Here is a 23,006-nt window from a genome sequence, read left to right on the forward strand (position 1 = left end):
TTTTTAGTTTACAGATCTTATTTTGTAAAAGTGGTACTGACGGTTGATTGTTGAATTCCTTGTTTAAATAATTAAAAAAAAAAAATACAATCAACAACCGTTGTATCATGTGATCTTCAAAATATAATTTAAGTAGATGATCTCTCAACATCATTCTTAATCTACATATGCAAGAAAACCTAGAGAATGGTCGCATCATTTTTCATCTATCATTTTAATTATATATAGAAAAGAATTTTTATGAATTATTATGAGAAAAAAAAAAAAACTAATCTTTTTACAAGACAACACTAAGTTACAAAGATAAGATTTGAAAAATGTTAGGCATTGTCGTGACCAATAAGCTGGATTGTCGGAATTATTATTAAAGTTTGAAAATTTTCATTTTTTCATGATTGGATGCTATTTGGCACACACTCTCATGACTAGACACCATTTGACACCATTTACCAACAAATTTATTAACAATTAACCTAACGAAAGTATGACTATGGAAGAAAAACGTAACTTTAGGTATGAAATTGAAATAGAAAAAATTTAATGAATAAAAGTTAAAAAAATGCAATACTTTAAGATAGTGAAGTGATTATTACTCTAAATTTACTTTTCCAAACAAACATACCATAAAAACATGAAAGTGAAGAACACTTCCCGTCACGGCGCGTGGAAATAGCATCGTCCACAAAAACACATGCAGAGTGACATTTGCATAGGCCAACACTGACACGTGACACCGGCCTAATCCGTAATCCGCAACCCGCACCCCCACCACTCCCTGTCCCCACGCGCCTTCCCTTTCCCTCTTCCCCCGATCCCAAACTCTTCCCCAAAGCAAAAGCGAAGTACCTGCTGAGTTTGTCACTCAAGCAAACAGATTTCTGGGCTTCCTCGGCAGAACCCAACTCTCTGTTTTCCAATATTTCACGATTCAGAAGTGCTTTTCCAGAAGTGCGTCTACTTGCTTCTATTATTGTTGTATTTTATTGTAACGGTTGTTGTGAGAGGCACAGTAGATCAAGAACGTCGCTTTCCAATTTGCTGTACAATATCTAACAGTTTGAATATCTCATAAAGGCTTTGGAAATTAATACTTTTGGGGGGGTCGGTTTCCTTTCATTCTCTGAAAGTGTAGTTTTCTGGGCAGCTGTGGAAGATAAGGCCGGAGAAAAATCCAACAAAATCTCATTTATTTTGCTCGAAGAAGCAGAGGAAGCATAGTCATTGAGCTCGTTCGAACTCGAAGGCTCGAAACTGATGAATTTTCAGCTAAATTTGGCAACTGGGTTCAATTCAATTTGCATTTCTGAATGATGGGTTGTATAGTGATTGAGCTCGTTCAAACTCGAAGCTGATGAATTTTCTGGTAAATCGGCATTTGGGTTCCTTTCGATTTGCTTTTTCGAGCGATGGGTTGCAGAGTGATTGAGCTCGTTCGAACTTGAAACTGATGAATTTTCAGGTAAATTTGGCATCTGGGTTCGATTCAACTTGTGTTTTTGAATGATGGGTTGTGTGTATTCGAGAGTTTGCATTGGAGAGGTTTGTTCTCCGAGAGGTCCGAAATTGAAAGAGAATCAGGATGTGAGGAGGGCTGAGATCCCAGTGTTCTCTCCTACTTCCTCCAATGGAGAAGTAGGTGAGCTTCAAGACCAGTTCAACCAGTCTGGCTTAACTGGGGATGCTGAGGTGGGTATCACTAGGCTCCGTAGGGTTTCATCACAGTTTCTGCCTCCCAATGGGTCAAGAACTGTCAAGGTTCCTTCGGGAAACTTCGAAATGCGGTATTCTTATTTGTCTCAGAGAGGTTATTACCCTGATGCTCTTGATAAGGCTAACCAAGATAGCTTTTGCATCCACACGCCATTCGGGACAAATCCGGATGACCATTTCTTTGGGGTCTTTGACGGTCATGGAGAATTCGGAGCTCAGTGTTCGCAGTTTGTGAAAAGAAAGTTGTGTGAGAATTTGCTTAGGAATAGTAAGTTTCAAGTGGATGCTGTCGAGGCATGCCATTCTGCGTTTATTGCAACCAATTCTCAGTTGCACGCTGATAGTTTGGATGATAGCATGAGCGGGACAACTGCAATTACAGTTTTGGTTCGAGGTAGGACAATATGCATTGCGAATTCGGGTGATTCAAGGGCTGTTATAGCAGAGAGGAAAGGGGATGACATCGTGGCTGTGGATCTTTCAATTGATCAAACCCCATTTAGAGTGGACGAGCTCGAAAGGGTTAAGCTTTGTGGTGCAAGAGTTCTTACATTGGATCAGATTGAAGGGCTGAAGAATCCAGATGTGCAGTGTTGGGGAACCGAAGAAAGCGATGATGGTGATCCACCTAGATTGTGGGTGCCAAACGGAATGTATCCTGGAACAGCTTTTACGAGGAGTATTGGTGATTCGACTGCTGAAACAATTGGGGTTGTTGCCAACCCTGAAATCGTGGTTTTAGAGCTTACACAGAATAATCCTTTCTTTGTGCTTGCTAGTGATGGAGTTTTTGAGTTCCTTTCTAGCCAAGCTGTGGTGGATATGGTAAGGTATCCTGCTTTCTCTTTGTTGCAATTCAAGTGTGGAATCTGTTAAGACTTATTTATCTCTGATTATTCGACGCTTATAAGTTCGTTGCCACTGATTATGATTGTTTGTTTGCTTTCTTATTGTTGGGCATGACGAGTTTAGTTTGGTTGAGCATTTCTTCATGGTCTTTTCTATTTTTTCCACTTCTCTTGATTCTGTTACTATATTTACAGGTTGCAAAATTTAAAGATCCCCGTGATGCTTGTGCTGCAATTGTAGCTGAATCATATAAACTCTGGCTGCAGTATGAAACTCGTACAGATGATATTACAGTGATCGTTGTGCATGTGAATGGGCTGACTGATGTAAGAGGACTTGCTGTCCAAACAATGATGTTTTTTTGTGCATAGTCTTCATGTAAATATGATTTGCTGAAATGTAGTCAACTAATAATGTCTTTTTATTATAGATGTCCATCGGTCAATCAGTAAGCTGTGCTGCTGCTTTACGACCAACTGTTCCTCAAGTTGTAGAGGTTACAAGATGCGAATCTCCTTCACCCACTGGGTGGAACTCTAGCAACCAGCGCACCAGACATGATTTGTCAAGGGCACGCCTTCGTGTGATTGAGAGTTCTCTAGAAAATGGGCAAATTTGGGTTCCTCCACCTCCATCCCACAGAAAGACTTGGGAGGAAGAAGTATGCTTTCTGTTTGTTGTGATTTGTATGAAAGAGCGGAAATGATACCAATTTCTTTACCGCGAGTTCTTACTTTGAAAATTTTCTTGTGGTAAATAGGCACACATTCAGCGGGCTTTGCATGACCATTTCCTCTTCAGAAAGCTCACCGATTCTCAGTGTCAGGTGTTATTGGATTGCATGGAAAGGGTTGAGTTCCAGCCTGGAGATGTTGTTGTTAGACAGGTTCGTTTTCTTTAATTTTTCCTTTTTCTTGTTTATAGTGATAGCCTTTCATAGCTCTTGCGCATAATTGTAGTGCTTTGGGCAGAGTCATGAGTGGCAGCCATGGACTTATGACATCACCAATCTGAAAAGAATTAATATAAGTAATAAACTATCAATTCAGGTGTAGTTGAAATTTACTTGGAATGCTTTTCCAACAGCAGGATTCAGGATCGTGAACTTCTACGGAAAGAAGAAAATAGTATATACAAACTAATGATTACCCCTATGGCCAAGAAATTTATGTAACTAAAACAGACTTATTTACAATTTATGTAACTAATTTTCTGGACCTCCTGCCTAGTAAATGAGTGGTCCGTAGGGTTGCAATAGTGGTTTAATTTTTGAAGTTACATTCACAATGCTGATCCATTGCCAAAAACAGCCTACAGACTCCATGTACAAAATATAGAGAAGTTAAATGTTACGATTTTGTGTGGTTATATTACTTGTAACAATTATTGTATTTTGTAGGGTGGTGAGGGTGACTGCTTTTATGTTGTTGGCAGTGGAGAATTTGAGGTGTTGGCGACCCAGGTTTTAAATATATCCTTTTTCTACTTGAAATTCATTTGGGTCATTTTCATGAGACCCCACAGCTTTTTTGTTGACTGGATACGATCATGGCAGGAAGAAAAAGATGGAGAGCTTCCGAGGGTTCTGCAGCACTATACAGCTGATAAGCTGTCATCCTTTGGAGAACTAGCGCTAATGTGAGTTAATTATTTCTACCTTTTTTATCTGTTGGTTTAGGAAATGGTTGTTTAGGCTTTCCTTGGTCTGTCTGATTCGCCTTGTAATAGTGCATCATATGTTTTTCTAATTTCTATTCAATTGATTCTGGGATATATGGTACTACAGGCATAACAAACCACTGCAGGCCTCCGTTCATGCTGTGACCAGTGGAACTCTTTGGGCTTTGAAAAGAGAAGACTTTCGTGGAATTTTAACGTCAGAGTTTTCTAATTTGTCATATTTGAAGTTGCTTCGATCAGTGGATCTTCTATCGAGGCTGACAATCTTACAGCTAAGCCATATCGCTGATTCTCTGTCTGAAGTTTCCTTTTCAGAAGGCCAGACAATAGTCAGTAAGGTACTTTATTTTCGTTAAGAATATCATTTACTCTTTATTCCTATATATAATGTGTATTTCACGCGTATATGCAGAGTGAAGACCTAGTTGGATTATACATTATCCAGAAGGGAAAAGTCAGGATTACTTGTGATGCAAATTCAGCTAGTAGTTCAGTTGTCCGGAGTCTCAAGTCTGACTATCAAAAAGAAGATGATCATCCTCAGAGCAGTAAAGAGCTCTCAGTGGAGAAGACGGAGGGAAGCTGCTTTGGTGAATGGGCACTTCTTGGAGAACATATTGATTTGTTTAGAGCAGTTGCTGTGGGAGATGTCACCTGTGCTGTTTTAACAAAGGAAAATTTTGATTCAGCCGTTGGCCCTTTGACAAAGATTTCTCAGGATGATCAGAAGTATGTTACTCTGGAAGTCTCAGTTCATAAATTTTACTAATCTACCTTTTTGAAGTCCATGGTTAACACTGGAACTCTCTAATGGCATATGACAGTTTCTTAAAGTTATTTTTTTATTAGACAGGATATCTCATGACTGTTGCATATTTCTGATGCTGTTGGTTGATGTCATTTGTAGGTCGAGGGATTATTCTTCAGAAGTTCCAAAGGAATCTGCCAAGAATATTGATATGTCTGCTCTTTCTGATGTCCAGTTGTCTGATCTAGTATGGAATTGAGTGTCCTGCTTGTTTATACGTTTCCGAGTTTCTAAGGATAAATGCTTAATTGAGTTATTGTGTCATTCGTTGATGCTATATATTTTTCCATTTTAGGAATGGAGAACAATTTTGTATAGCACTGACTGCAGTGAAATTGGAGTTGTTCGTTTAAGAGATTCAGGTTGGTTGTTTGTGTTTTCGGGTTCGTTTCATTTTTTGGTTTTATTTTGTTAGATTGGGCTTCTACATGATGCAGGATTTATGTTGAAGTAATAAATGATGTATCATTTGTTACACAAAGAAGTCGATAACACATACTGCATTGAATGGGGGAGACCAATTAGTAGATGCAACATTTTGAGAAGAATTTATTATTGTTTAAAACAGTACGTAAGCTGACGGGAATTCTTCTTGTTAAATCTGATTGCCTATCAGAAAAATTGTTCAGTTTGAAAAGATTTTCAAAGCAAATGGTCAGAAGGATGGGAAAGGAAGCGCAAGTGTTAAAAGAGAAGGATCTAATCAAGAGTATGAGCTCTTCAGCGTGTGTGCCACAGTTTCTGTGCACGTGTGTTGATCAGACACATGCTGGCATACTGTTTAATACTTGCCTTGCTTGTCCGTTGGCTTCGATACTTCGCACTCCCCTTGATGAACCGTCTGCTAAATTTTTTGCAGCCTCTCTAGTTGCTGGGTTGGCAGATCTCCACAAGGTCCATCGTCTGGAAATAGCTTATTCCACCATTTTGTTTTAACTCCTAGTCCCGTGACTGTTTAAGTAACATCTATCTTTCTCAACATCTCTCATTTTATTTTTCTTTGTAATTTGACTTTCAGAATGACGTTCTCTACAGAGGGTTGTCTCATGATGTTATAATGTTGGACCAAACCGGATATTTACAGGTTTGTAATGTTTTGTTTTTCATACCGAATCGTGTTCATTCATAGTATCTGGATTGACGCTGGAATAATTGAAGAGGGGGAAGATGAAATATGCTTAATTACTAAAATTTTGCTATATTGTAGCTAGTGGACTTCAAGTTTGGGAAGAAGTTATCCGGCGAAAGAACATATACAATTTGTGGAATGGTGGACTTTTTAGCTCCAGAGGTAGTCCAGGGAAAAGGCCATGGTTTTCCATCCGACTGGTAATAAGGCAATACATTCTTTGTTTATCCTAAACTAGATATTCTATACATCAATAAAAAAGTTTATGTAGCTTTTCATGAAAATGTGAAATAAATTGTAGAAGTAAATTATTCAGGATTAGACAGTATGGAGGCTTAGAGAATTTGCGAGAAATTCGAGGAAAATGCTCGACAGAAATATTCATACAACAACAACAACAAGGCATTATCCCACTAAGCGTTGATATAAAATTCTCGACAGAAATATTCATAAAATTACAAAATCAGTATTAGGATTAATGGTATAGTGAGAATATATGCTAGAGGACTTGAGTGTATATTTGCTAGAAGATGTGATTCTACTAGGAAACCCGGTGAGATTTGCAAGTATCTAGATTTGTTTAAGATCTCTGGAAAAAGTTTTAAGATGGAAACAGACCCCTTCCTTTGTTGGTAACGGTGGAATTATTGCAGTTTTAGGCATTGAGATCTAAGTTGTATATATATTTCATATTGTTTTATTTTATGGTTGTCTTGACAGTATCTTTCTGAGACCTCCTGCAGTCCTGAACTTGTTTGTAAATTTGCAGGTGGGCATTAGGAGTGTTGATATACTTCATGCTACGGGGTGAAATGCCATTCGGCTCATGGAGACAAAGTGAGCTTGATACATTTGCAAAGATCGCAAGGGGACAGCTAACTCTACCGCAAACTTTTAGTCCTGAAGTTGTTGATCTCATCACTAAGGTATTGTAGGAATCTTTAGTCTCTCTCTCTCTCTCTCTCTCTCTCTCTCTCTGTCTCTCTCTTAAGGAATTTTCACATGCTTCTATTTATAATAATATGTTCAGTTACTCGAGGTTGATGAAAACACCAGACTAGGGAGCCAAGGTTATGAATCTGTCAAAAGGCATCCCTGGTTTGATGGCACTGACTGGGAAGGGATCAAAGACCGTAGTTTGCCCGTTCCTCATGAGATCACCTCTCGCATAACTCAACATTTGGGAAGTCACTCCGAGAACTGTTCTGTTCCTCCAGCTTCTCCATCTCGAAATGGAGAAGAACTCGACACTCCTGAATGGTTTGACGACTGGTAGAAGGATAAAAAAATACACGAATTCCCACATTTGTAAAAAATTTCCAGGTGGGGGTTCGTCTCTGCTGTGAGATTTGACTCGCAGGACATACAAAACCCATAAAGGAAATGCAGAACGTACAATCCTGAGATTCACCTTGCCTGTGGTCCTGTTATATTTTACGTGATTACATAGTAGCTGCATTAGAAGAGCATATATCTTCTGGGATCACAGGCCGCTACTGATAGCCGTTTGACTAGTTCATGGAGAGGCCGGTTCATGAATTTTCTGTTCCTTTCACTCTTTTTCTTTTCGGCGAATTTCTCCCCTCTGTAAATACATATATGTGTAGATGAATGAGGGGTAATTCCTTGATGAAATTATAGTTTTCCAGTTGTACTTCTGCGGCTCGCGAGTCTCCCAGTATCCATTGTTCTTATCGATTACTATTGGAATTCGCTTGTAACATTTTCTTATGTGTTGTAAATACTTGAATCTCTGATTTATGGAAAACCTTACTGATTGATCTCCAGCAAGTTTTATTAAATCTTGTTCTCATTTTCTCTGATGCTTTGATTGTTCAAATTCTCATATAGCTTGTCAATTTTAAGGGCCAAGGTTTAAAAATGTTTGGTTGTTCGGCCATAGGGTGGGGACACCATCGCGGACTTGGGTGGTGTTGTGTGTGGGGCCGAACATGTTCTTCAACTCTTGACCATGAACTTGCTTCACTTGTTGCAAGTGCCACTTGGAGCTCCAAATGGAACCACAAAAACTCTTGGGTGCTCCGGATGTTTTAATCGTTAAATTTTTAGTTTTGTATTTTTAAATAAAGATATAATGGTTAAAACAACTTAAATATCAGGTATGTTAGAGCATCCTAAAGAACCGACGGAACCAACCTCACCACCTTTAAATGTGGGTCTGCGACATTCATCAACATGATGTGTTTATTTTGTCAAACTAATTCGTTGGTGTTCTTTTTGATTTCTACGTATTTCACCGCTCCATCAGAAATTCTTTCTACCCCTACTCTACTCCAGTTTGGTAGTTTCTACCGTCTGTCCAGGATTGAGCCTGAGCTTCAACGAAGGACTTAAAAAAGTCACTTACATACGCTTTATGCACAATTATTGCGAGTAATGCTTGCTTTTGTATGATGTACTTGCATTTATACGGGTTCAATGATTCATGCTATAAATTATCTTGGAGGGCAACAATTTTTGTTTATTTATTTATTTTGTTTCATGAAGAATCTAGTGGAAGTATTTCTTGAAGAAGCACATTGTCCACAAAACATCGAAAATTGCTTTTAGAATCAAGAATCGCCTTTAATTATTTTTGCCAAATATTGCTAAAGCATTTTAGTTATCAAAAAACGCTCTTAACCATTCTAGAAGGATTTTCAAACAAAGAGAAGAGAGCACCTATTGGATCCCATTCCAATTAAGTATCGAAGTACCATCACAAATGGGGTCATCATATATTTATATAATGCAGGAGTTATTTTATTTTATTATTATTTTTGTTTAAAATAGATAATTGGTGGCAAGTCACGGTTATTCTGAACTTGTTTGGAAATGCTTTAAAATATGTGAAATGCTTTTGGTGAATTTTTTAAAAACCAATCTTTAGTAATATGCAAGTGAATCTTGAAAAAAATGTGCTTTTAAGTGTTTTGATATTCAAAAATATTTTATATAAAAACGCTTTCAATCATTTAAAAAAAATACTTCAAAACGAATTCTAATCCAATAACTAATTTCATAATATAAGAATTGCAGAAAAATATAAAATAATAATTAAGAGGATCAAGCCGACGACAACTTGTAAGGACAAAAACAAAAAATTAAGATTAATACATAATTAAGATAAACATGCAAAGTTGATTAGTGACTGCTTTCCTTGAGGACAAATGAAGCAGACTAAGCTCTGACATCATTACCACAACCGTGACCAGTAATTTTGTTGACTTTTTAAAAAATAATGGATAACATTTCAGGATTCTAAATTTCATGAGAAAACAACAAGTGACAGATGAAAGTTGAATTTTTCCAACCAAAGAGATCAAAATGGTCCGTCCGATGGTTTCAAAGAGCATCTTCTTTAATCTTTTCATCAAAGTCGTTTTCAGATGTGATCATCATTAGACACGATTAACCATGACGTTTTAAGTTTAAGGACTAATTAGATTAATTTACTTGGCTTAAAAATGTGGGAGCTGTAATTTTATAATTTTTTTTTAAGTCAACTACAAATAAATTGATGTTGGCTTGGTGTAATTTTAGGAGGAATTAGAAAGAGACTCTAAGAAAATACAAGGAGTACTTAGTTAACAAAAGACCTAGCGCAAAACTGAGTGCAGTGACGTTCTAAGATTCATACAGTAAAACTCCACTTAGTGAAGTAAGGCTTTGTTGTTGTTGGTTTGTGTAAATTTAGGTGGCTAACAATTTCATCATTATTTCATCAAAGAGTTTGATATATAAAAAGAGATTCAATCATTAATTGTTGAAACTGAGGGAAATAGCATGATTTTTGTTCATGGAACAAGGGTGGTTTTCTTGGAAAAAAACCGAAGTTCGAAGTCCACACCATGTAGAATAGAGTAGTTTGTGATATCGTCTTGTCAAAGTAAAAAAAAATGGACTCAAGAAGTTGGTACTTGAAATTTGATAGCAATTATATTGAACTAGCGAATAAAGTACCTAAAATCTATGGAAACTGAAAGCATGAATTGATACCAAAATCATCATACATCTAAGGGCTGTGGACACCTTTTCTCTCTATTGGCAAACGACTGGACTGTTCTTCGGGCAATCGGCATCCAAAGCCGCCTCATTCTTTCCTCTTTCGCATTGTTTTCGAGCAGTGAAGGCTCTCTAGTCCTGTCCTTGGAGCCCAAGTTCCCAAATCTCGGAAGAGCAGTGATTTCGGACATTGATCTTTTCCCTCCTAGATTCGTAGAACTCAAGGCATGAGCTGAAGTTGCTGTAGTATCAGATGTAGAGGGAACAATTGACTTTGTAGCTGAACTGTTTTTGTTCATTGTGCTAACTTTGTTCTCAAACAATCTTTTCATCTCCATCTCCTCCCTGATCTTCATAATCTCCTCATTTCCCGTTGCTTTCGCGGTCAAAAACTGCTCATCGTTTAATTTTGTGGGAGAGAATCTGTTGCTTGACACCGTGTTGAGCATCTCCGAATTCAAGAACATAAGATCAGATGGACTCAGATTGCTCCATCTGTTGTTGAACTCGAGAGCAGAAAAAAGAATTTTGTGTTTGTGCTTGTGCAGGATTTTGTCATCCTCTTTTGTCACATCACTACGAGCAGCTTCTTCCTTGATTAACAATTCATCTTCCTTCTCAACCACCTTTTCGCTTTTTCGAAAGCTGCGTCCTACGTTGAATCTCGAAGAACCGCGGTGATCTTCCTCTCTCTGAACAAAGAGATCTATGCTCGAGTCATGTTGATTCTCTGATTGGTTATTCGACAAGATCCTCATGCTATTTGAGAAGGTATCGAATGTAAGATCCTCAGAGCTAACCCTGTGCCGGCAGAGAGGACAGCTTGAGTGCTTTTCCAGCCAGTGATCAATGCAGCTGATGTGAAAAGCATGTTTGCATTTTGGCAGCAATCTAAGAATCTCAATATCTTCAAATTTCGATAGGCAGACTGCGCATTCGAGACCTTCCTTTGACCCTTTGAGAGAAGAGAATCTGAAAAAGGGAAGTGCCTCAATCGCTGTCTTGTCAATCCCAGAGAACCGAGAACTACTACTGATAAGTCCTGTTTCCAGGAGACTGTTTTGTCGAACAGGAACTCTTCTATAGCAGTATTTGGCATACACTAGGAGCACAAAAGTTAATGAAAACATGATAGATAGAACACCGATAACCATATGAACACCTGATTGATATTTATTTCCTTCATCAGAAGACACATCTGGGGCTTGTGATTCAACATGGAAGACCACACAGTTGAGAAGCAAAACAAACAAGCTTGAATGAAACATTGGAAGATCGAAATATTGACAACCCAAAATTTTAATCATCTTTTCGAAGCATTCTGCAAACGAAAAAAGGAACTATATAGACATATATGCTTGTGGGAAAAATTGAAGTTTAATGGAAATATCAATCTGGTTTGTAATAGTTCAGCTTTCTTGGTTTCTTCTTTGGCAGTTCTTGTGGGTCCTAATTCGATAAGTTATTTTCATATTGCAGTATATTAGGGTTTAGACAACTGTGGCTTCTTATGGATTTTCTTTTGGAATCATCCTACACTATAAATACAATCACCAGCTGCCACATGACATCAGTCCTGTTAATACAAACCATTAAGCTAATGCAGTCATTACCTCGACGGGTGAAAACCCGTTGCACAAATTGAAATTTTCGTTACGAGCTTTAGAGAATTTTTGTGATGGAAAAGGAGGAATATGCCTGCTAGGAAAAAGAAAACATTAACATATCACGTTAAGATAAGCTAATGCAGTCGTTAGCACGCAGGGTGAAAACCGGTTAAAGAGATTGAAATTTTTGTTACGAGCTCTCGCAGGTAGCTTGTCACCTCTATGTTTCAGTTCAGTTTTGTATGTGATTTATTTGTCTTCTAAAAATTTTGGTACTGTCTTGCAGTTATCCAAATTCCTTTCTTGGCAAAGAAGCAATATGTTCTCGAAGCAAAAACAAACGACAACATATAATTTCATTGATTCAAGAAGTTGATATCTGTATAAGACTCCTATTGACATCTATAGAAGCTACAAGTGTCTTTAAAATTTTAGAACGATGTATTGTTACAAAGGAATCGAAAAATAAAACAGTGTTGAAAGTGCGTGTAATCCTCTAAAACTTCGAAACAAACTACCTAAATCCTATGAAACCTAAATCTTCTCTTGATCCAACTTATACATCTAAAGGCCGTTGAGGCTGTGGAGACCTTTTCTCTCTGTTGGCAAACCAGTGGACTGTTCTTCTGGCAATCGGCAACCAAAGCCGCCTTGTTCTTTCTTCCTTCGCATTGTTTTCAAGCAGAGAAAGCTCTCTAGTCCTGTTCTTAAAACCCAAAGTCCCAAATCTCGAAAGACCAGTGATTTCGGACATGGATCTTTTCTCGCCTTGATTCACAGAACTTGAGGCAAGAGCTGACGTCTCTATGCTATCTGAAGCAGAAGGAACCAAAGCTGAACTATGTTTGCTCATTGTACTAAATTTGTCCTCAAACAATCTCTTCATCTCCATCTCCTCCCTAATCTTCACAATCTCCTGATTTCCTGTTGCTTTCGCAGGCGAAAACTGCTCATCCTTTAATTGTCTGAAAGAGAACCTATCGCTTGACATCGTGTTATGCATCTCAGAATTCAAGAACAGGAGGTCAGAGGAACTCACATTGCTCCATCTGTTCTTAAACTCAAGATCCGAAACAACAATTTTGTGCTTGTGCTTGTGCAGGATCTTCTGACCTTCCTCTGTCACATCAGCAACTTCTTGGATCAACAGTTCCTTATCAATCGCATTTTCAACTTTTCGAAAGCTGCTTCCCACACTGAATCTTGAAGAACCGTGGTGATCCTCCTCTCTCTGAACAAAGAGCTCTATGTTCGAGTCCTGGCGGCACTCTGATTGATTAATCCATCTCATGCTGTTTGAGTAGGTAATGGAAGTTAAGTCCTCGGAACTAACCCTGTGTCTGCAGAGAGGACAGCTCGAGTGTTTTTCAAGCCAGTGATCAATGCAGCTGATGTGAAAAGCATGTTTGCATTTGGGAAGCAGCCTGAGGATTTCAATATCTTCGAATTTCGACAGACAGACTGTGCATTCGAGGCCTTCTTTCGACCCTTTCAGTGAAGAAAATTTGAAAAAGGGTAGGGCCTCAATCACTGTCTTGTCAATACCGGAAAATCGAGCACTTGCGGTGACAAGTCCTGTTGCCTGGAGACGGTTGTTTCCTACCACATAAGCCCTTCCGTGGCAGAATTTCACATATATAAGAAAGAAAAAAGTCAGTGCAAAGAAGATTGCTAGAACTCCAATCACCAAAGCAACACTTGGTTGAAAGTTTAGTTGTTCATCAGTAGAATATTCTATCCCTGTAGGCTGTGCTTCTACATGGAACACCAGAAAATTCAGAAGCCAAAAACCAATCAAACTTGAATGAAACATTGGAAATTTGAAAATTTGAGACTGACCCAAAATTCTAATCATCTTTGGAAGCTAGAAGGAACTATAAATATACATATGTATGTATGTATGTATATGTGTGTATATATAGATATATGGTTGTCGAGGAGTTGATGTTTAGGGGAAAAGGGTGGAAATGTCTGTTCCTGGAAGGGTATATATCAATCTGGTTTCGTGATGTGTTCGTTTTCTGTTTTACTTCTTGGGTTGTTCATGTCTGTCTAATTTGATAAAACCATTTTTATAGTATTGGAGTTTATTAATTATTAATTAATAAGATAATTGAGAGTTGAGCATGTAAACAAATATTGCTTCTTATGTCAGGCTACATTATTTATATAAGCACCACCTGCAACATGACATCAATTATGTTAAGACAAATCATAAACAAATGTGTTGCATATACACGACGGGTTAAACTCCGACTAAAAGAAAAAAAATGCTAGTCTCACCGGTTTACACATAAGTTTCTTATACTATTGTTGCTCACGATTTATCATTAATTTACAGTTATTCATGCTTGTGTGGACAACTGATGCTAATATAACTCGACTAGTAAGGTGAAATTTTGTTACGAGGTTCACATGTAATTTGTTCCCTCCATTGGATTACTTTGTCTTCTCAAAGGTTTAGTAATGAGACTACTAATTTGTGATTTGACTAATTTTAAAGAGTTTATTAGGGTTTTTAACTGTAGGATGAAAGTCAAAGTTCTTAGTTGCGTATGGTGCATGCAAATAACCTGAGAAAGTCAGAGGGTTGAGTTGTTGAATCGAGCTTTGCTGACCTCATTGCATAGAGCATCAATTAGGGATGAAACTAACTCAAATAATGCTTTTTGTGTTTTCCAACTACAAGCTTGAACTGGTCTGAATTTGATATTGAGTTGACATTCCGGGATAAACAAACATACCGTGCAGGAAGAGAAAACGGAAGTGAAAACCACAGTTCGAAAAAAATAATGTTGAGACTAGTTTAGCTCTTTATTCGACAAAATTGATGATAGAATTCTTTACTATTTTGCATCACGTAATTACACCTTGACGAATGTGTTTAGTTTTCAATTAATTACGAAGATACTATTTTGCATCACGTAATTACACCTTCACGAATGTGTTTAGTTTTCAATTAATTACGAAGAAGAAGGGCAAACATCCTGTCAAAGATTTACAATTAAGTTCTTCAAAAAAAAAAAAAAAGATTTACAATTAAGTTTTCTAATGTAAGCATGCAGATAAATTAATGAATTAAAAAAAACTAAAGCCAAGTATTTACTACCATGTAGTGATCTTCACTTTCTTGTTTTCTTCATTTGCACCTTTGTGTGTTTTCGTTTTAATATTTTGATTCTCTTTTGAATAATATAATTTAATGGCTATGAAGAAAAATAGGAATGCTCAGAGATAGAAGGTATGCTCCGATTGTGGGATATTGTTGGTTGAGAAGAAGGGACCTCTTCAACGTTGTTGACGGCCAAGTCCTTTGGATAATTCCACCAAAACTGAGGGCTTTGTATATGACCGTATCCCCTTAGAACACAGAGAGAATTACAACCTTTCCGAGGCCCCTAAAAAAAAGTAAAAAAATCGGTCAAAAAGATAAAGGGTGCGTAGATCATTTTCCTTCTTTCATAAACAAGAGAAATGCTTTGTCCTTGCCAGTAATTAAACAATTCTTTATATTTTATTTCCAAAAAAATACAATTTTTCAGAGAATCATTTTCGTAACATAGAAGCAACAAATCCGCCAGTGTTTCCATCATGTTACATGGAGGATGGTGAGTGAACAGAAAAATCCAAGAGTTAAATGATACAAATTAGCAGCTCAACCCTAACCTAAGTGTTGACTCTTAATCCATGAATTCTCCATTTGTAAAGTGTCTGTAGATTGCTAATCTGAAACTAATAAGAATCATTAATCAACTAATCATCTTTGCAGGTTAACGTATACAAGTTTCCAGTTTTTGTATTTTCCGGTATTATACGTATATATATATCACAAAATAGAGTAGAACTGAAATACTTGGCCTTCATATCACAATAGAATAATGATGGAATATTATTACATACACCTGCAATTCCTGATTGCAGCAGTTGAGAGAAAACTGAGAGGAACTGAAGAAGGTTATTACTACACAAGCACAACGACGAGTTAAGCGTTCAAAAACATCGCCAGGATTTCCAGACCGAGCATAAATATTTATTAGTCTGGTTAAACGTACTGCGAACATGGTACAGAATCAGGTCTGAGCCGAGGCAGCGGGATTGCCATTTGGAAATGTTGCCAAACCAGTGCCGCTTTCTGGATTAGAAGGCTCTTCGCTTGCATGACGAACAAACTCTTCAGGGGACATGTGCAAGCCATGGCAAGCACAAACTATTCTGATTTGGTTTGCACTGTATCGGTAAGTTACACCAGAAATTGTCTTACCATTTGGGCCTTGACCTTTGGTAGAAACCCATGGCAGATTCGGGGAGGAACCAGATCCCTCAAATTTTATGTCTGCAGCAATACCTGGCTTTATAGATGAAAAATTAAGAGATAAGTCCTCTGCCGTTGGGCGGTCAGGTACCTCTTTCATCCTGAGGTTCGCGCTGCTTATTTTTGTGTCTTCTTCTGCCTGAGAAGATGCATCCTCTTCAGTGACATTCTTTTTGCCATCACCTCTCGCCCGTTCTAACATCCTCCCATCATATTGTGCAATATCAGATGAATTATTTGAAGCGACATGCATCATAGCTGCATCAGCACAAGGAGGATAAGAATCTGTTCTCAACCATCTGGACTTAAACCATACTGAACAGATCACATTCAACCGGAGAAGAAAAAAAAAGTATCACTAATATTATTTTCTTTTGGTCAAGTATCACTAATAATATCAGTATAATTTTTGACAAAAGAACACCCCCAGAGTGCTATTCATGTATGGAAATGGAAAATATCTATCAATAAGATATAACATATCCAACATAAAGAGATGCATCCAATACGTTTTATAAAACAGATGAGTACACCACAACCGTAAGGTGTTTCCATGCTCTCTAGTCCAACGTGCACAAAGAAGTTCCAATCCATATTATTGTCACCTGAGTTTGGAGGATTTCTGCCAGCATAGGCAGGATGGAATTGTTGAGTATGAGGAATCGCACCCCAGGCATTATCTTTATCCAACATTGGGAGCTGGACAGGTGAATAGCCAAACATAACTGGCAAGTTTTTAGGATTCACAGGTTGAGTCCCTGTTCGCTCACCAGTAACCGTAGGCATCGCCTGCATCATCCCATGCATTGGATGTCCTGATGTGGTGGTCGCACCAACTGAATTAGATTCCTTTGTCGGGAGAGAATAAGGCATGTTCATCATCTTTATTGATTGCACTGAGAACGGACTCCCATACGCCATATTCCCAAGCTTGTATTCATTTTCTGATGAGATATCGAACCCCTTCTGTCCATTTAGGTCCACAACCTTGGAATCAGCAAACCTGCAAACTTCCTTCTGAGCATCAGAAGAGTCACCAGATCCAACAAATCGCTTGGCACCCTCAACATGTTGAGAAATTGGCACTGAGGATGAACCCTCCAGTTCAGAATCTGCCACGTCTTCATTTTCAGCAGTTGAGCCATCTTCTGTAATGGAAATGTGTGATGCTTTTGTCTTGTCATGCATATCAGAGTAATGAGCTTCTCTCTCATGCTTCTTTTGATGGTTCATCTCGTCAAACAAATTCTTGCGTTTATTAGCAGCTTCAGTCTGTTTTTCCTCCTCTGTTTCATCAGACTTGTTATTGTTTACACCCCAGACTCCTCTCCCGTTCAAGGTTATTGATGCATCAGCATCAACACTGGCCTTGGAAAGGTCATTGAAGAAGTTTTCTTTAGGTTTCACTGAATCACTTCTTTGAGAGCTACTACTAGATTCTTGTTTTTGAGCCCCACCATGAAGAAAGTCCTTAAAATCATCCACTAGTTTGTTGCTTCTATCACCTTCTTCTGCTCTAGCATTTGGGGAAGCACCATTTTTACCCTTGGCTTTGGCAGATGATCCACCAAAAGAGAGACCCAAACTAAGTTCAAGTCCATTATCATCCTCCATTTTTTTTTTTTTTTTTTGGACAGAGAATAACTGTCAATAGAAATCGAGCATAACCCTTTCCGATCCTCTATTCTATTCAGAAGATATCCCCAACCACACTGACACCAACACAAAGAGCAATCATTCCAAAAAGTAATTCCTGCACAAAAGCAATTTGACAGAGATGAAACCACATCATGGTATGCATTGCAAAGAATAGAACAAAAAGTAAACATATGAAACGATCAAAGCAATCTAAGTATCAACATATAACTAAATGTAGCTTGGTTAGGCTAAACTCTTAAGCATTAACAGCAATTATAACATTGGGGGCGATTCGATCATCTGGTATAATGGGACTACCACCGAAAGAATGGCTTTTGCAAGTGTTCTAAGACTAGAACATTAGCTATACAACCAGGTCCAAACTTCAGAATGGCAGAAATCGTTAAGGAGGTTCCCGATATCAGTCATATGCGAGCCATAATCAACCATTACAGATATTTGGACAACAATTTAGGAAATCAGTGTATCACAAAGAGAAAGCAATCTCTCATTTGCAATGACACTTTTTATTAGTAGAGCTAAACTACAAAAGCACTCAGCAAGTTATGCCGTGAACAACCGAGGATCGAATACATCTACTCTACAATATAAACAAAAATTCGGAGGGATGTGCACCATTAATTCGATCCAAGATCTTAGACTCCATCTAGTAATAAGTACTAATATAACTACGGACTGAAAAAAAAAAACAAAAATTTCAATCTCAAATTGTTTCTGATCTTAAAAACAAAATCCATGCAACTGAACCTAACTAATACACAGCACGGCTGAGCCAAAGATTTCAAATTACTGGACACAAAAGCAAAAAGTCACAAAATTTTATTAAGATTTATTTTCCTACGTTTTCTCGGCTACCAAACAATGGAACCCAGATCTGCTCCTCACCCAGATTACCAATGAACGCCTATTTTTCAACTAAATAGGAATTTTTCCCACGAAACCGAAACTAGGAACTTTGAACAATGAAATTAAAGTTCAATTAAACCAATTTACAATCGGATGAGATGGAAAATTAGCTAATGAATGCGATTCGATCCTTTTCTGGACCGATCCCAAATATTTCACGAAAAAAAAGAAAGATTAATTAATGATTTAATCAAGCAATTGGAAACTTTAGCATAAAAATACGAAAATACAATGAGGAACACAAAATACGGAGAGAAATAGAGACCTTGATTCGAAGAGAAATGGTGAAGTGGTGAAGCCCTAAATCGAGCTGCTTGGTGCAGAGAAGAGTGAGGGGCGGAGAGAGATGTAAAATTTGGTACAAAATATAATGGGGAAGAAGATGTTCAAAAACATCTCTTACATTTTTTTTATTTTTTATTTTTTGTTTTGCATTTTATTAATTTTTTTAGCGCACGTGAATATTATGAAAATTATTTTAGGTCATTTTCATTGACACAATACTTATTTTATTTCATGTCATCCTAGTTTTTGTGCTGGCCTTGGATTATTTTGATTTGCACCAATAAAAAATCTGACGCTGTGTTTGGATAAAAAAATTTTAAATTGCTAAAGAATTTTAAAATGAAGAAATTTTAGAATGAAGGAATTTTAATTTTAGAATTTGTTTGTTTGGTTGACCTAAAACGACAATGAAATTTAAGTATAGATTTTGTTTGTTTTTAAACTCTCACGTGGAAATTCTAAATTCTTTTGTTTATGAATCCAAATAAGGGAATTGATGCATGTCACTTTATACGTTCTTACTTCTGTCAAAATTCAAAGTTTATTTTCTTAATCCAAATATAGTGTAAATTGTGCTAGTGGTGTATTGTTGTGGCAGTGATGATCATCTTCCTCGACTCAACTTTCTTTCCTTGCTATAGCTAGTTTATAATTATTATAGTAATGCTTATGCTATATCTCACTTATTTGGAGATTGAATAGCGGATTGATTGATAATTAATGTGTAGGATGAATAAATTTGGAATGGAGACAAAATAAAATGTAAAATTAAAGTTATTTATTTTTTGTCTAAGTAAGAGTCGAGACTTAGGATGTCTAGACAGGTCTAGACATTTTTTCTTTAATGTTGAAGATATCCAAAAACTTTCTAATTTTCAGCTTGGTCTAATAATTTGTACATGCAGGAACTATTTCCTGAACTGAAGGCATTTCTTGGAGGCCCTAACTGTTCCTATCTAATCAAGGGTACATATAGCTTCAGATTCTGTTGGGAACATGTTTAATTCCTTCGTTCTAGTTGTTTAATTAAATTTCAAAAATATAGTTGGGATGCAGGCACTTCAAGAATGGACGGGCTGTTTTGTTGTTGTTCATGTAAGTGTTTTTTATTTTATTTTATTTTTTCCTTTTTTAATTTTATTTAAAAAATGTCTGCATTGTACATCTTTTTAGTCTAAAACATATGGCCGTATCGTCCTGATCTCTCTTAAATGAGTCTTAATTAATTTGCTTGTAAATGATCAGGACGACGTTGTCTTTGCCAAAGGGCTCATTTAATGGACTAAGGATAGTCAGGATGGTTGTGAAAGACTGCTTTGTTTATAAAGTTTCTGCTGAATCCCTTATCGCCAGGGTTACAAAGGAAGGGGGTTTGCATGGTTGGAGTGCGATGAATGGTATTCGAGATTTGCATATATGATTTGTTGAGATCTGGATGGGGTTTCTTTTCAAAGAGAATTCTAGACGTTATGAATATTTGGCTAAGTATACTACTAAGACACTACAACATTCTTCTTAATTGCCTTTTGCACAATTGACAAGCTATATACTTGACTTGCAAGCCAAGCCACTAACTAACCAAGTAACAACCCTGCACTCTCAGCTAATCAATTCACAATAGCTAGTTTGGCAGGCATGTCACCCATTATTCCAACATTTATAAAATTTCTACGATCAATTACAAGAACTACACTTGTATCATATCAGATTACAGAGTAAAAGTTTTCAGTTTATTTGGTTAATTAACACCCACAAGGCGTAAGATTTTTGGTTCTGTGTCAGTCTACCAGACCATTTTGGTGTGGAAACTTTTCCCGCCTACACCAGCAATATTGTGATCATACGTCGTCACCCGGATTCCTTGTTTACAATGTTCATCACCATTCAAGGAGTATGGTTATGCAAAACCTTTATAATTGCGTATGGATTATGCTGATGTGGGCAAAAGGTGGATCAAAATTTTGTTAGGGTTTTCTAGTAGCAACCAAAAATTAATTTTGTTAGGGTTCTGTTCTTTATTAGAGTCGCCTTTAATTTTTGCATTTCTTAATAATTAATGAGAACTAGTTGAGTGTAAAAAGAAGTTTAGATAATTGAGATGGGTTTTCACAAGCGAGGGTGGCTTTTAGGAACTAATGTTGGATACAAAGATATAATAAATACATAAATCAAATAGAATGTGAATCACCTTATTGCTAGCCCATTGTAAGTGAAATGTCTTTATGTTCAATTCTCGTTAAAGACAAATTTAAACCACATTATTACTAGCTCACTGTGAGGTTTAGCCCACTCCCTAACCTCTTAGTGTAGATAAATATCGTTTGTTAAAAAAAAATCAAATAGAATGTGACTGTAGAGATACAAAACATAGGTTCGAATAAAATTATGATATATTTACATTGAGGGGGTTAGGGAATAAATTGGTTGCGACTCGCCAATCTCGAGATTCAAATATAAGACGTCTCACTTACAAATGAAGAGAAATACCACTAGACTGAAATACTAAGAACTAGTTTGATATTGTTGTGCTTTAAAAAAAAAAATTGTTTCTATAGTGTTTCGAGAATAAACAATTATAAAATAAAGTTGTTGAATGTTTGATAAACTTTTTTATTTATTTTTAAAGTGCTTATAACAAAAAAAAAAAAAAAAGTGTATGAGTGTTTAATAAAGTTTTATATAAAATTAATGTGGATATGTTAAATGACTAAAGCGATATGGTATTGAATGTGATATAATAATTGCCAAAGAGAATAATACAAGGGTAAAATTTTTAATTTTACAAAGTATGCAGAGGTATCCTTATTGTTTGAAAATTTCATTAAATAGGCACTATTCACTATTCTTTGAAAAAGAAAAAAAAAACTTTTTTAGAAGCATAGTAAACTCTGCTTCTACTTTTCTACTGTCATTGACAACAGTTTTTAGAAAAATATTTTTTTTTGTTTTACCAAACACATTTGTTGTGTTGCTCCAAATTTTTAATCAGTTTTTTTTAGAAGCACCATAATCTCAAACCAACTCTAAGTGGCTAGACAAACACAATGTTAATCCACACCTTATTTTGCATTTTATCATTTATTTGTGCCATTTGTTTTATGACAGCCTTTTAGTGTAAGATTTTCATTTAATTTTAATCTTGAACAAAAGCTTTAATTTTATTTTATTTTTTACAATTTTTTTGTGGCTTTTCGACCTTTGCCCTCAAGACCACGATTTGAAATTCCGGCCCCCTTCACTAAGATTGTTTGCATATAATAATAACTAGCACGCGTGAGAGTATTTTTTCCTAGTCATGAGCACTACGAGCAACTTACAAGTTTTTAGTAACTTGGATTATACGCAACTTATAAATTTATCTTTTATTTTCGGTATTTTTATTTACCAAGATACTTTTGTTAGACAAAGTTAGAAATACCAATCAAATCTGCTTTATTACATTGTGATCAAGTAGAGAGAGAGTTTCCTCACAAACAAAAACCCTCATCAGAGGGAACCAAAGCTAACACACCACCATAAACTAAGGGTTATCATTTGGAACATACAGAATTTCTGCATTCCTCTGTCCCTTGACCCCTCTCTATCTTCATATGTCGCTTTTAACATCCTCAGGTTCCATAACCTTTAAATTGTCAAAGTCGTAACATAACTGGCATGCATCTTGAGCGGTCGAAAGTACTTTAAGCCTTGCACTCGTCTCTTTCAGTCGGCAAACAATCCATTGCCTTGAGCGGTCTAAATCCCTTGGACTAATTCATGCGCTCGTTACATATCACTGAGATAGTGTTTGATCTACTAAATCTCTTGCGCTGATTCACGGGTCTAGTACCTTGATCTTTCAACACTTGTGGCTTTTCACTTAAGGCCCATCTCGAAGGATTTACAACTATTTATTGTTTCAACAAGTTCAAAAGGACTCTGCGTTAAAAAGTCATCACGTTAATACCTCACATGAAAGCCTAATCACTGGAATAAATCCATTAATCAAACGTCAACGAGGTAGTTCAATTTAATTATATTCATGTGGGCTTAGCCTAAAATTGCCCCTCCTCCTTA

At 36.8% G+C, this 23,006-nt stretch overlaps 2 protein-coding genes and 2 pseudogenes across 2 annotated transcripts; 1 reads left to right on the forward strand and 3 right to left on the reverse strand.

Moving 5' to 3' along the window:
- The first annotated feature begins 827 nt into the window (after positions 1–827).
- Positions 828–7,963, forward strand: LOC137746916 (protein phosphatase 2C and cyclic nucleotide-binding/kinase domain-containing protein-like). Its single transcript, XM_068486926.1, has 15 exons — positions 828–2,535; positions 2,754–2,885; positions 2,990–3,220; positions 3,320–3,445; positions 3,959–4,021; positions 4,115–4,197; positions 4,346–4,577; positions 4,652–4,968; positions 5,147–5,234; positions 5,343–5,409; positions 5,664–5,941; positions 6,066–6,131; positions 6,255–6,376; positions 6,946–7,102; positions 7,207–7,963. The coding sequence occupies exons 1-15, from the start codon at positions 1,501–1,503 to the stop codon at positions 7,450–7,452; spliced, it is 3,243 nt and encodes a 1,080-aa protein (XP_068343027.1). The 5' UTR covers positions 828–1,500; the 3' UTR covers positions 7,453–7,963.
- Positions 7,964–10,183: 2,220 nt separating this feature from the next.
- Positions 10,184–11,533, reverse strand: LOC137746601 (E3 ubiquitin-protein ligase ATL42-like; annotated as a pseudogene).
- A 668-nt stretch (positions 11,534–12,201) lies between these two features.
- LOC137746503 (E3 ubiquitin-protein ligase ATL42-like) lies at positions 12,202–13,658 on the reverse strand. The gene has a single exon (XM_068486524.1). The coding sequence runs from the start codon at positions 13,641–13,643 to the stop codon at positions 12,345–12,347; it is 1,299 nt and encodes a 432-aa protein (XP_068342625.1). The 5' UTR covers positions 13,644–13,658; the 3' UTR covers positions 12,202–12,344.
- Positions 13,659–15,627: 1,969 nt separating this feature from the next.
- Positions 15,628–19,061, reverse strand: LOC137746982 (ninja-family protein mc410-like; annotated as a pseudogene).
- Positions 19,062–23,006: the final 3,945 nt, after the last annotated feature.

This window comes from Pyrus communis, chromosome 10, assembly GCF_963583255.1.
Source record: "Pyrus communis chromosome 10, drPyrComm1.1, whole genome shotgun sequence".
NCBI classification, from domain to species: domain Eukaryota; kingdom Viridiplantae; phylum Streptophyta; class Magnoliopsida; order Rosales; family Rosaceae; genus Pyrus; species Pyrus communis.

Excerpts from the sequence above, each read along its gene's own strand:
- LOC137746916 (XM_068486926.1), top strand. The coding sequence starts at position 1,501 with ATGATGGGTTGTGTGTATTCGAGAGTTTGCATTGGAGAGGTTTGTTCT. Across the intron at positions 4,198-4,345 it reads TTTGGAGAACTAGCGCTAAT|GCATAACAAACCACTGCAGG; the intron begins GTGAGTTAATTA and ends ATGGTACTACAG. Across the intron at positions 6,377-6,945 it reads CATGGTTTTCCATCCGACTG|GTGGGCATTAGGAGTGTTGA; the intron begins GTAATAAGGCAA and ends GTAAATTTGCAG.
- LOC137746503 (XM_068486524.1), bottom strand. The coding sequence starts at position 13,643 with ATGATTAGAATTTTGGGTCAGTCTCAAATTTTCAAATTTCCAATGTTT.